The sequence below is a fragment of the Bos indicus x Bos taurus genome, chromosome 12 (genome assembly GCF_003369695.1).
Source record: "Bos indicus x Bos taurus breed Angus x Brahman F1 hybrid chromosome 12, Bos_hybrid_MaternalHap_v2.0, whole genome shotgun sequence".
Classification (NCBI taxonomy): Eukaryota; Metazoa; Chordata; class Mammalia; order Artiodactyla; family Bovidae; genus Bos; species Bos indicus x Bos taurus.
Genome location: NC_040087.1, coordinates 78,355,518 through 78,367,308, shown reverse-complemented (window position 1 = coordinate 78,367,308; position 11,791 = coordinate 78,355,518). Strand labels below are relative to the sequence as shown.

Below are 11,791 nucleotides of genomic sequence, written 5' to 3'. Positions count from 1 at the left end.
ACTTGAGATTTTGAACACTGTTGCTAATGTTCACACTGTTATAAAGATGTTATGTCTATTATCAGAAAAACATGTTTAGTAACTTGAAGTTTACTGTAGCACTATTTCATATGGCTCTGCATTCAATATCATACTTCCTGCCGTCTATTACCTAAGCATATTTGAAAATCTTACTTAAAAGTGTTGCCTTAATGGAATAATATCAGATTCAATTTACTAATGGAAATTTACACACATCCAAACACTTGGGAATGCCTATTTAAAACGTAAATTAATTTAAAAAGTTAAAAACAAATGAACAAGAATATGCTAATGTGTAGCAGAGCTTGAGAAATATCTGCTAAGAGAAAGTGGTTAATATTGAAATTACAATATGATTTTTATTCTGATTTTATCCTAATTGTAAATTCCTTAAATATAATCTGAAATACTGGCCATGATGTGCTTGACTAATTACTTACGTACTGTTCATTACAATGTTTATTTACAAAAAACAAAGTCAATGTTAAGTAGTAATTATCTTGAGCCTTTAAACATGTGTGTGCATTCTATTATTTATCTCATTCAAACAAGTGATAAAGTAAAATGCATTGTTGTCCAGAGACCAACAATACATTAAATCAAGTCAGTGTTCAAACACAGTATTTTAAACATTTTTCACACCTTCTTGGACAGGAATTCAATTATGTGCACTTAAATTTACAATATTGTAAATGTTCATGAAGCTGTTGGTTGACATGAACAAAGAAATGGGACTTTTTTCCCCATTATCTTCAGAATCTAAGTTTATGTGGAAATTCAGGACACAAACTATTAGCTAGACATACATTTAAGATTATTAGGGTACCATATAAAGTGAGTTAAATAGCCTTAATTTTTGACCTCTGGAAATTTATGATCCAATAGACTTCTGCCATTTATTTTTTGGAATGTAAATTCTCTCTGAGTGGGCATTTTTCTTCATTGACTTTGTAACCAAAATGTTAGAATATATGACACATTTTTTTTTTTTTTTGGAATTGCATGAATGACACATGTTAATTTAAGGACAGGAAATTTTTGTTTGTGGGAAAAATAATTCCATACACATAAGAAAATTCACATTTTCTTATATGAGCATTGAATTTGATTTTTTAAACCACTTTTTTGAGGAAATATGAGAGATAAGCCCAACCAAGTCATTTTCAAATATTCAATTCAGAGTAAAATGTGCTATGGAGTCAACTTGATTTTCTCTAAAAAGTAGCCTGTTGGGTTGGGTGCTCAGCAAACATTTATGGGAGGAAATATGTTTACATGTTTAAGAGTGTGTAATAAAACACGTATATATTGGGTTGAAGGTTGTATTATAACACTGGATTTTGGGGTATTATTGTTTACCATCACAAGGTCTAAGGGAATTCTTTATCAATAAGGTATCAAGTTTCTGGAATCTATGGGCTTCCCTGATGGCTCAGTGATAAAGAATCTGTCTGCCAATGCAGGAGACCAGGGTTCAATCCTTGGGTCAGGAAGATTCCTCTTGAGAAGGGAATGGCAATCTGCTCCAGTACTTTTGCTTGGGAAATCGCATGGACAGAAGAGTCTAGAGGTCTACAGTTCAACATAATTTAGCAACTAAAACTAAGCAAGGATAGCAACAACTGGAATCTAGGCAGAGAGAACAATGTGTCCATCTGAGATCAAGCAGGAAAACTGAAGCCATCTGATATATTCCACTTACAAAGTGTTTTCATGTGGGAACTGGGGACTTAAAACTAATGGAAAAGCTGAGAATGAGGCACTTTCCTCTTCTCTTCAGGCTCATATTCAATACTGTTAACCTTGTTCTGCAATTATTCTCACTTTATAAAGTGAACGCTGGTCCAGGGCAAATAATATTCTAAATTTTGAAACAGTACAGATCTCTGCCCAAATTGAGAAAGTTTAGTGGATAAATTTCTCCTACCAGTGTAAAATGATATCTTCAAAGTGGTCTTATTCAATGGTGATAGCGAGTAAGGGCCAGCTTCCAGGTGCAGGCAAGGTAGTTCCCCCTTGCATGCATGCTAAGTCACTTCAGTCATGTCTGACTCTTTGCAATCCTCAGAACATCTCAAATCATGGATGACAATATCTTTCAACTGAGGCCATACTTTCACAGAATATGGTGCAACAAAATTCGGGGTTAATGGGAGAAAGTAGAGTGCTGTTTGAAGTAGTTGTATAGTTACCACTGGTTTGATATGGTTTTAGTAATGATATTTAATTCACACTGAATTTAAATCACACTGTTGTTGTTGTTCAGTGGCTAAGTCATGTCTGAGTCTTTCCAACCCCATGGACTGCAGCACGCCAGGCTTCCCTGTCCTTCACTATCTCCTGGAGTTTGTTCAAACTCATGTCCATTGAATCAGTGATGCCATCCAACTGCCTCATCCTCTGTCACCCCTTTCTCCTCCTGCCCTCAATCTTTCCCAGCATCAGGGTCTTTTCCAATGAGTCGGCTCTTCACATCAGGTGGCCAAAGTATTGGAACTTCAGCTTCAGTGTCAGTCCTTCCAATGAATATTCAGGAGTGATCTCCTTTAGGATTGACTGGTATGAGTCCCTTGCAGTCAAAGGGACTCTCAAGAGTCTTCTCCAAACCATAGTTTGAAAGCATCAATTCTTCAGCGCTCAGCCTTCTTTATGGTCCAACTCTCACATCCATATATGACTACTGGAAAAAACCATAGCTTTGACTATATGAACCTTGGTTGGCAAAGTGATGTCTGTATTTTTTAATATGTTGTCTAGATTTGTCATAAATCACAGTAAAGAAGGTTTAACATGTGTATCAATGGAAAGCATGAGTTATGAATGTCCAGAGATCTTGATACAATGGGCCATGCTGTGCAGGTTCTCAAATTGTTTAGGATCCATTCCACTTGTATAAGGTTAATTCCTATCTGCCTCAGAGGATGGGAAGAAGGGCCCTCTGGACTCTTCCTAAGCTGTACAGGACACTAGGGCTTTACTGTCATGCATATCCCTGGTGGCTCAGATGGTAAAGAATCTGCCTGCAATGCAGGAGTCCTGGATTTGATCCCTGGGTCAGGAAGATACCATTGAGAAGGGAATGGCAAACCACCCCAGTATCCTTGCATGGAGAATTCCAAGGACAAAGGCTACAGTCTATGGGTTCGCAGAGTCAGATACAACTGAGTGACTAACACACACACAACAACATATCTGTATGGTGGATATGAATTTGGGCAAACTCAGGGAGATAGAGAAGGACAGAGGAGCCTGGCGTGCTGCAGTCTATGGAGTCTCAAAGAGTTGGACACAACTTAGTGACTGAACAACAAATATATATATTGGCTGAGATAAAGTTCCTTTAGGTAAGAAATGAATCCTCATGGCATTTTGCCAAGAGAAGATCGTATTACTGAGGATTCAGAGGGTTTCACCTGCTTTGGCCTGTATCTCTTGGCAAGTTCTTCACTGTTTTATTATTAAAGTTGCCAACATAATAAGAAAAATGAGGAAGATTTTTTTCTTATATTATTTTTCTAGTATGGAGGGCATCTTAAGACGTGATAATTAATTCTCCCCCTTCACTCCACTTCGAAGTTCAGATTCAATATAGAAATATGGCCACATGAGTTAGAAAGATGGCTTTAGATATATTAACTTTGATTGCTGATAAGGTTTGTGTTGGGGAATGAAATTTAACCTGGGGACAAGAGTTGGTTTCTCTAACTGCTTCCTCCACATCTGAGCGTTGCAGTGACCGCTCAAGGCAGAGTTTGAATCTGGAGAGTAGACACTTTCCCCCAGAAACCCTGCCTTCCCTCTGCAAGCCTGGTCATGGTTTGAGTTTCCACAGAGAAAGAAGATTCTAGTACAAGTAGTTTCTTTAGGAACAAATGTAGCAGATGAGGGACCGGTGGATCACGGCTCCATGGGGAAGGGGAGAAGGCCAGTCGTCTGTTAAGCCAACTATCCTGGTGGCAGACTGTGTCTTCCTCCCACAGGAAAACTCTGGGAAAGAAGGATAAGCACATGCTTTATCATTATCCCTCCCAAGGGGCCCGGGAGCTGGGTGTTGAGTCGTGGAGAAACTCTCCTACGGTATGCTACTTCTGGGATTGCCTAGGCAGAGGGGACTTATGTGGTTTGGACAAAATTCCTTAGGTTTAGAGATGGAGATGCTGGTAAATGAGAGCCATCTGGAGCACACTGATGTGGAAGGGTGAAAGGAGTCTGCTCCAAGTCCCCTTAAAGAGTTCAGAGAGAGATTGGTCTCCAGGCCCACTTCTAGAAGATGGACTATGGGCTTCCAGGCTGGTCCAGTGCTTCCTGAGCAGAGAAAGTGAAGCAGAGGGGTCTGAAAGCTTTCTGAAGGCCAGCAGATCCAAAGAGAGAGAGAGCAAGAGACGGGGACAGAGAACCCTGGGCTGCTCAAGTCGTTCCATCTTCACTGAGAAGCTGGGAGGTGGCAGAGAGAAGGACTGCAGTTCCTTTTCCAGACTGTTTGCTCCAGGAGAGATGACCAGAGGTATCTATGCTATGAGTCAATGGAGGAATATGGGGAAAAGAAGAAAGAGTTACTAATGGAGTAGTTAGTTCAGTGATGTGAAGAAGAGAGTTATTCTTTAAAAAGCGATAATAATTATAAGAGAAAGAATGATTGAGAAATAATTGATAAGAGAAAGAATGAGTGTGCAAATCACAAAATGCATCATGCTTTCCAAAAAAAGGTTTGCAAAGTAAATATAGACACTGAGGGCCTTGGCTACACACAGGTCTTCTTTTTCTGACCAACTCGTCTTCCAATAGCTTTGCCCTCTGTCTTTCTTCTCCTTTACTGTCGTGGTCATAAGGTCTAAACTGTCATAGGTTGCATCTGACTGGCAGGGAGCAGGGCAGAGGAGGCAAGGGGAGGCAAGATCTAACAATAAGACATTTGCACTGGTGGTGAGGGTAAGCAAGAGTGGCTTGTAAGAAACATCTAAGAGATATGTAGGTGCTACAGTGATTGGAAAGAAGAGTGGCAGCCTGAATTAATCCATAGATTATATGTGATGTACTTGTGCTCTTTGTCTTTTTAAAAAAATTTGTTCCTGGGCTGTGCCACACGGCATGCAGAATCCTAGTTCCCTGACCAGGGATCAAACCTGGGTGCCCCCTGCATTGGAAGTGCAAAGTAGTCAGGGAAGTGCCTATCCTTTTAATATAAGTTCAGTTCAGTTCAGTCGCTCAGTCATGTCCAACTCTTTGCAACCCCATGGACTTCAGCACACCAGGCCTCCCTGTCCATCACCAACTCCCAGAGTTTACTCAAAGTCATGCCCATTGAGTTGCTGATGCCATCCAACCATCTCATCCTCTGTTGTCCCCTTCTCCTCCTGCCTTCTATCTTTCCCAGCATCACGGTCTTTTCAAATGAGTCAGCTCTTCGAAGCAGGTGGCCAAAGTATTGGCATTTCAGCTTCAGCATCAGTCCTTCCAATGAATATTCAGGACTGATTTCCTTTAGGATGGACTGGTTGGATCTCCTTGCAGTCCAAGGGACTCTCAAGAGTCTTCTCCAACACCACAGTTCAAAAGCATCAATTCTTTGGTGCTCAGCTTTAATATAAGTAAATAACCCAAATAGATAGGTGTATTGCTATTCACATCAGGCCAGTCCATAAGATAGTAGAGAGGATAAGCTGCTGGAACAAAATCACACAAAAATACAGTGGCTCAAAAAATAAAAGTTCCTTTTTCTGTCACTGATCTGAACAGAGGCAGGAGGGTAATCCTGGAAAAGTGTGGCTGCTCTGTCCAAGGTCCTTCTATATTGTTATTTCATTCCTGGTGTGTGTTCCTATCTCTGTTCTCAAAGCCGCTCACACCATTGCTTTCTGCTCACAGGAAAGAAAAGAGAGACGTGGGAAACAAGCAACTTCCTTTGGCGAGTGTGGCTAGAAAGTTGAATGTGGCACTTTTGCTCATATCTCATTGGTCAGAATCTAGTCACATGACCTTGCCTAACTGCAAAGGAGCTGGGAATTATATTCTCTATTTGAATACCCATGTTCCCTCCCCAAAGTGTGGTGGGGTTGGGGTTTTATAGCTAAAAGGAAGAATGAAGTAGAAGAGTAACTGGAACAATTATAAAAAGATAGTTACAAAGATTTTTGATAACTAATCTCATGAAAGTTTATAGAATCTATATTAAGATTAAAAAATATATTTTATTGTGTTCTGGTCATTATACTTACTTTTAGGTTTGCTTACTATAATATGCTGAATGTGAAATTAATTCTTGAGTGAGCCTGATTATAAGAACTGGGTTTATTTTACTTGAGCTTTGTGATAACAGTCTTTTTTTTTTTTTCTATTTGTATATACTAAAGGTTTTCCTGACAGTTTTACAGTTACTATGAAATTTCCCTTATTTTCTTTAGCTCTAAAGCTTACATTTACTTTCTAATAGCTACTATTTTTGTCATCTAATATTGATTTGAATGTAGCATGGCAAAGGGTAAGTAAATATTTTGATGTCTTCCAAAACAAAACTTAAGTAAGGGTCTGAACTCAGGTGGGTGTGAGTATCTTTGGATCATCTCTAAGCTGGAGGCAAACCACCCTTGGTTTTCTTTATTGCATAACTGGAAATCTGGTTTAGTTTCATGAATTAGCATGCACCATGGAGTCTGGAAAACAAAGAGGAACTAAAGAGCCTCTTGATTAAAGTGAAAGAGGAGAGTGAAAAAGCTAACTTAAAACTCAACATTCAAAAAACTAAGTCATGGCATCTGGTCCTACCATTTCATGGCAACTAGATGGGGAAACAATGGAAACAGTGACAGACTTTATCTTCTTGGGCTCCAAAACCAATGCAGATGATGACTGCAGCCATGAAATTAAAAGATGCTTCTTGGAAGAAATGCTATGACCAACCAAGACAGCATATTAAAAAGCAGAGACATTACTTTACTGACAAAGGTCTATATAGCCAAAGCTATGGTTTTTCTAGTAGTCATGTATGGATGTGAGAGTTGGACCATAAAGGAGGCTGAGTGCTGAAGAATTGATGCTTTTGAACTGTGGTGTTGGAGAAGACTCGAGAGTCCCTTGGACTGCAAGGAGATCCAACCAGTCCATCCTAAAGGAAATCAGTCCTGAATATTCATTGGAAGGATTGATGCTGAAGCTGAAGCACCAATACTTTGGCCACCTGCTGTGAAGAACTGACTCATTTGAAAAGACCCTGATGCTGGGAAAGATTGAAGGCAGGAAGAGAAGGGGTCGACAGAGGATGAGATAGTTGGATGGCATCACCAACTTGATGGACATGAGTTTGAGCAAGCTCTGGGAGTTGGTGATGGACAGGGAAGCCTGGCGTGCTGCAGCCAGTTACTTCTGTTACTTCTACAGTTACTTTCACAGCATAAATGCTCAATAAATATTAGTTGAATAATTATATAGGGTTCCTCAAAGCTTGTTAGAAATTGCAACTCCCTTTGACCAAAGGTGACCTGGATTAATGTTACGACATCTTTTTCAGGCAAAAGTATTTGGTATTTTTTGTTTGTTTAATAATGAGATTGCATGCGTGTGTACTCAGTTGTTTAAATTGTGTCAGACTCTTTATGACCCTTTGGACCACAGCCTGACAGGCTTCTCTGTCCATGGGATTCTCCAGGCAATAATACTGGAGTGGGTTGCCATTTCCTTCTTCAGGGGATCCTCCTGACCCAGGGATCAAACCTGAGTCTCTTATGTCTCCTGCATTGGCAGGTGGGTTCTTTATGACTAGCGCCACTTGGGAAGCCCTAATAATGTGATTAATAGCCTATATAATGTAAATGAATAATGTGTTGGTAAATATAGAAAAAAAAACCATAGAAATTTCATTCAGTGTAAGAAAAGATTTCTCCTTGCTTTAAACAGCAAAATAAAGGAGAAGCAACCAACACAGTGCCTGGCATAATAGATTCTCAGTAAATAGTAGTCACAACTAATCACCTTTTATGTTGCTCCTTCGGTCACAGGACAAAGAATTAATACATTTTCCACCAGTACAAGACAAACCATAACTTTCTGGCAGTCATTCAATCATTCTCTATGTTAATAGGGATCAAGTTCACTGTCACAAAATGTAGAAGAGATTCTAATTTGGAGAGGCAAGAAGAGCTGCTTTGAGAAACACTCTCTCCACACAAATAGCATATGAGAAGATGCAAACAGGGCCCCAGATTTTACTCTAATTGTGGGATACCCCAGGGAACTCCGCAAGCTTTTACAGAAACTTTGAGCTGTGTGAGTTCAGAAGACCTTGATGAGGACTATTTTTTATCCAGCTGTGCACCTGGCCTATGTCCAGTGGTAATACATTGGGACATTCTGGAACCCCTGACAGGACACATTATAAAAGCAGCATGTGCTGTGTGACCCTGATTGATTGATATCAGAAATTCTGTCCTAATTATTTGGCCATGCTGTCTCATTTTCCCTCTTTCAAAAAAAGAACTCCACTATTCAGTTTTTTTTCAGGCTGCTTATAAGTCATTTGGCATTATATTCATAGACTTTTATATATTCTCTCTTTCCTTGCTTTCTCCAACTTTGTTTAAGCAAATTCTTTAAACTGTATGACATGATTCCTTAAGTATGTTGAGGACATCAGCATTTAACTTTCAAGCTTCTTAACTTAAAATTTGCTGGAGTTAAATTCCTCTTCTACCATGTTTAAAAATCAACTGACATTTCCCGAAAGGGTTATGGATACTGGATACAAATTTGACACCTCAAAACTCTTCTTACATATTAGAAAACACTAGCATGGAAAGTTGTTTATTATTTTAGTAACTGATAAGTAAGCAGTTAAATTTTTTTTAAATCAGTTTCTATTTGTCTTCAACAACATAAATCTACATCTATTTGTTTATAAGATAGCTTGATATCCCATGCAGAAGAGGTAATAGCTTAAATTTTTTGAAATTAAGACAGAGCTTAATAAGCTGGCATAACTTTAAGTCCTTTGCCTAACAACAGTGAAAGTGGTGAATTTTACATTTTGAAAATGCTCAGCACACAAATATGAAATGTTAACATTTATTAATTCTGATTAAGAACTACACTGGAATTTGTTATATGATTCTTAGTAACAGTTTGTATTATCTTGTATATTTTCCTCAAATGAGATAAAATAAATAAAAAACGCTGCCCTAAATCTTTTCATTTTTCTGGGAAATTAGGAAACTGGGTTACATCTTGATAAAAGAAAAAAAATTTGCCATTTTGTTAGGTTAAATGGTGGTGGCAGGTGACAAATTTGTAGACAAGCGTAGATAACAGAATAAGGATGAATTTAATGTTAGTTCAATTAATGAGTGCAGAAAAAAAAGCAATGAATTAGTGTGTGAATCAAGCAGAGTGCTTTCTGTACCAAAAAAAAGTATTTGAAGATCATGGGTTGTCTAGAAAAGGCATAAATATTCCCATTTACATATGACCCTCCTCAACAAAGTATAGCTCCTCACTCTGATCTTAGTGATTGCTCTTTTAACAGGCAGTATCTGCAAGTACATATTTGTCATATGTCTAGTTTATATTTTTCCAACAGCTCTTCAAGTAGGATTCAAATAAGAACTAAAGGAACTTGAGTTTTCCTTAAGGGTTTAGATGCTTTCCAGGCTGTTTTTGGAAAGTGTAAGGTTCAACTAATGTTGCCCGAGTGGTCCTAAACTGCTGTTTCCGCTTAAACCCCTGCCTCCGGTCCATCCCATGTATTTTTGAAGGTTTGCTAATTACCATCAATTCTCCTTTTCAGAATTCACTTTGAAAGAGAAGGCTCTGTTAGCTGGCGCCGGAGGGCAAGCAGCAAGCCTCATCAGGCCGGGAGAGGAGGGAGGGGGTCGAACGGTGGGGCTGGGGCTGAGTGCCGGTGGTGGGGTGTGGGGGGTACTTCGAGAGGGGAACCGGCGGGGAGACTGCAGTGATACTGCCCTCCCCGGGCGGGTGCAAGCATCTCACTGGTGACGGGTCTGAAAGCACGTGGCTACGTCATGGAAAGCCAGTCTTTTCAATGCAAACTTCAACTCCTCCTCCCTTTAATGCCTGTAACTCACATCCGAGGCTGGGCGAGGAATCCGGAGGGGAGATTTTCCCCATGCTCACCGTTGTTGGAAACCGGCGGAGCGCGAGCCAGGAGCCAGGGGGTCCGTGGCGCTGTCTACCTACTACGACCAGCCTGCCCAAGCACCTCGATTTGCATCTTTTCTTCGTGGTGATTGAGAACTGCAGGTTTAATCCGATCCCACTGAGCACCGGCGATTGATTATTTAAAAAAAAAAAAAAAAATCGACACAGAAGGGAGGCTGTGTCTTCGGCTGTCAGACTCGGAGGTGGTATCAGTGTGTGTGTGTGCTGGTGGTGGTTTTTTCTTTTCCTTTTCCTTTTTTTTTTTTTTTTCTTTTTTCTTTCTTTCTTTCCTTTTTCTTTTTTTTTAATCTTCTCTCCTAGGGACAACACAATGGCAGTCTTCTCTCAGTGAGACGAATCCTGCTCAGCCTCCTGCAGACTCACTCATCCTCATAGCGATCAAGTAAAAAGGCTATGGTTTTCTCTTCGGGGATCTTTTGTGCATTCCTGTTCTCCTTGATTAACTCTGCTCTCAGTTGGGATTTCTTTGCTTTTTTGTTTGTCTTCACGCTGAAAAAGGATTTTTTGGCCAACCCTTTGGTAATAATCCAGTGGTGATCAAGGGGGATAAAATCGTTCACCCTGGCCGAAAAAAAACAATCACTGAGAAGTCTCAAAGAAATACACCACGTGAGGGGAAAAAACTGGGAGAAGATCCGGAATATCATCGTTTTTCCTATGGTAAAACCGGTGCCCCTCTTCAGGAGAACTGATTTCAAATTATTATTATGCAACCACAAGGATCTCTTCTTTCTCAGGGTGTCTAAGCTGCTGGATTGCTTTTCGCCCAAATCAATGTGGTTTCTTTGGAACATTTTCAGCAAAGGAACGCATATGCTGCAGTGTCTTTGTGGCAAGAGTCTTAAGAAAAACAAGAACCCAACTGGTAAGCAAAACATGCATCATGTTATGTTTTTCCTCCTAATAACCTGTCTGTTGCTCACTGAGCTAGATCTGCAGTTCTGCTATGCAGGAAGGCAGGGGAGACAGCAAAGGACCAGGACAGTGTAGTGTATAGAGCTATTGCATGGATAAACAAGGAACAGCTGGATCCGCGTCTCTGAGCCCCCAAACCCGTGTCAGCATCCCTTGGCTGTGACACAATCCGTCACTTGGAGGGAGGAGGAAACTTTTTTTTAATTAATGTATCTGGTTGCCGATGTTTGGTGAAGTATTGAAGGGTTTATGGCTTAAGGTTTGGCCCGAGGCAGCTGAAGCTTCGTTCGTTGCCAGGAAAAAGAAGCCGAGAGCTTCGCCGACTCGTGCTGCAGGCTTCGGGGAGACCTAGCTCGGCTCCGAGAACCTGTTCGAGACTTTCTGATTAGCTTGCACAATATCCGCCACCCCATCACCTTTACCAAAGTAGAAGGGGCTCCCCCTCCCTCGCGGCCCCCGCCTCCCGCCCCCGTCTAGCTCGCCGTGCGGGAGTTTTAACTCCTTCTCCCGTTTTCTGCCTCCGACACCTCCTGTCACTAGGGACACTTGAGCGGGGCTCCTGTCGGGAGGGAACCCCACACCGAGCCGACGAGCCCGGTCTCTCCCTGTAATAAAGCAGTCTCCTCGCCCCGTGTCTGTGTCCCCCGGGTGGGATGCGCCTGCCCCGGGTCCCTGCTTCAGCCTCGCGGCG

The 11,791-nt window shown here is 40.8% G+C and overlaps 1 protein-coding gene across 1 annotated transcript in view; it reads left to right on the top strand.

The window, feature by feature from the left end:
- The first annotated feature begins 10,021 nt into the window (after window positions 1–10,021).
- The window catches only part of FGF14 (fibroblast growth factor 14), a 633,342-nt gene continuing 631,572 nt past the window's right edge, over window positions 10,022–11,791 (top strand). Inside the window, exon 1 of the mRNA XM_027557925.1 lies at window positions 10,022–11,050. Within this exon, the coding sequence (XP_027413726.1) occupies window positions 10,843–11,050 (208 nt within the window). The 5' untranslated portion in view covers window positions 10,022–10,842. The remainder of the gene's footprint in view (window positions 11,051–11,791) is intronic.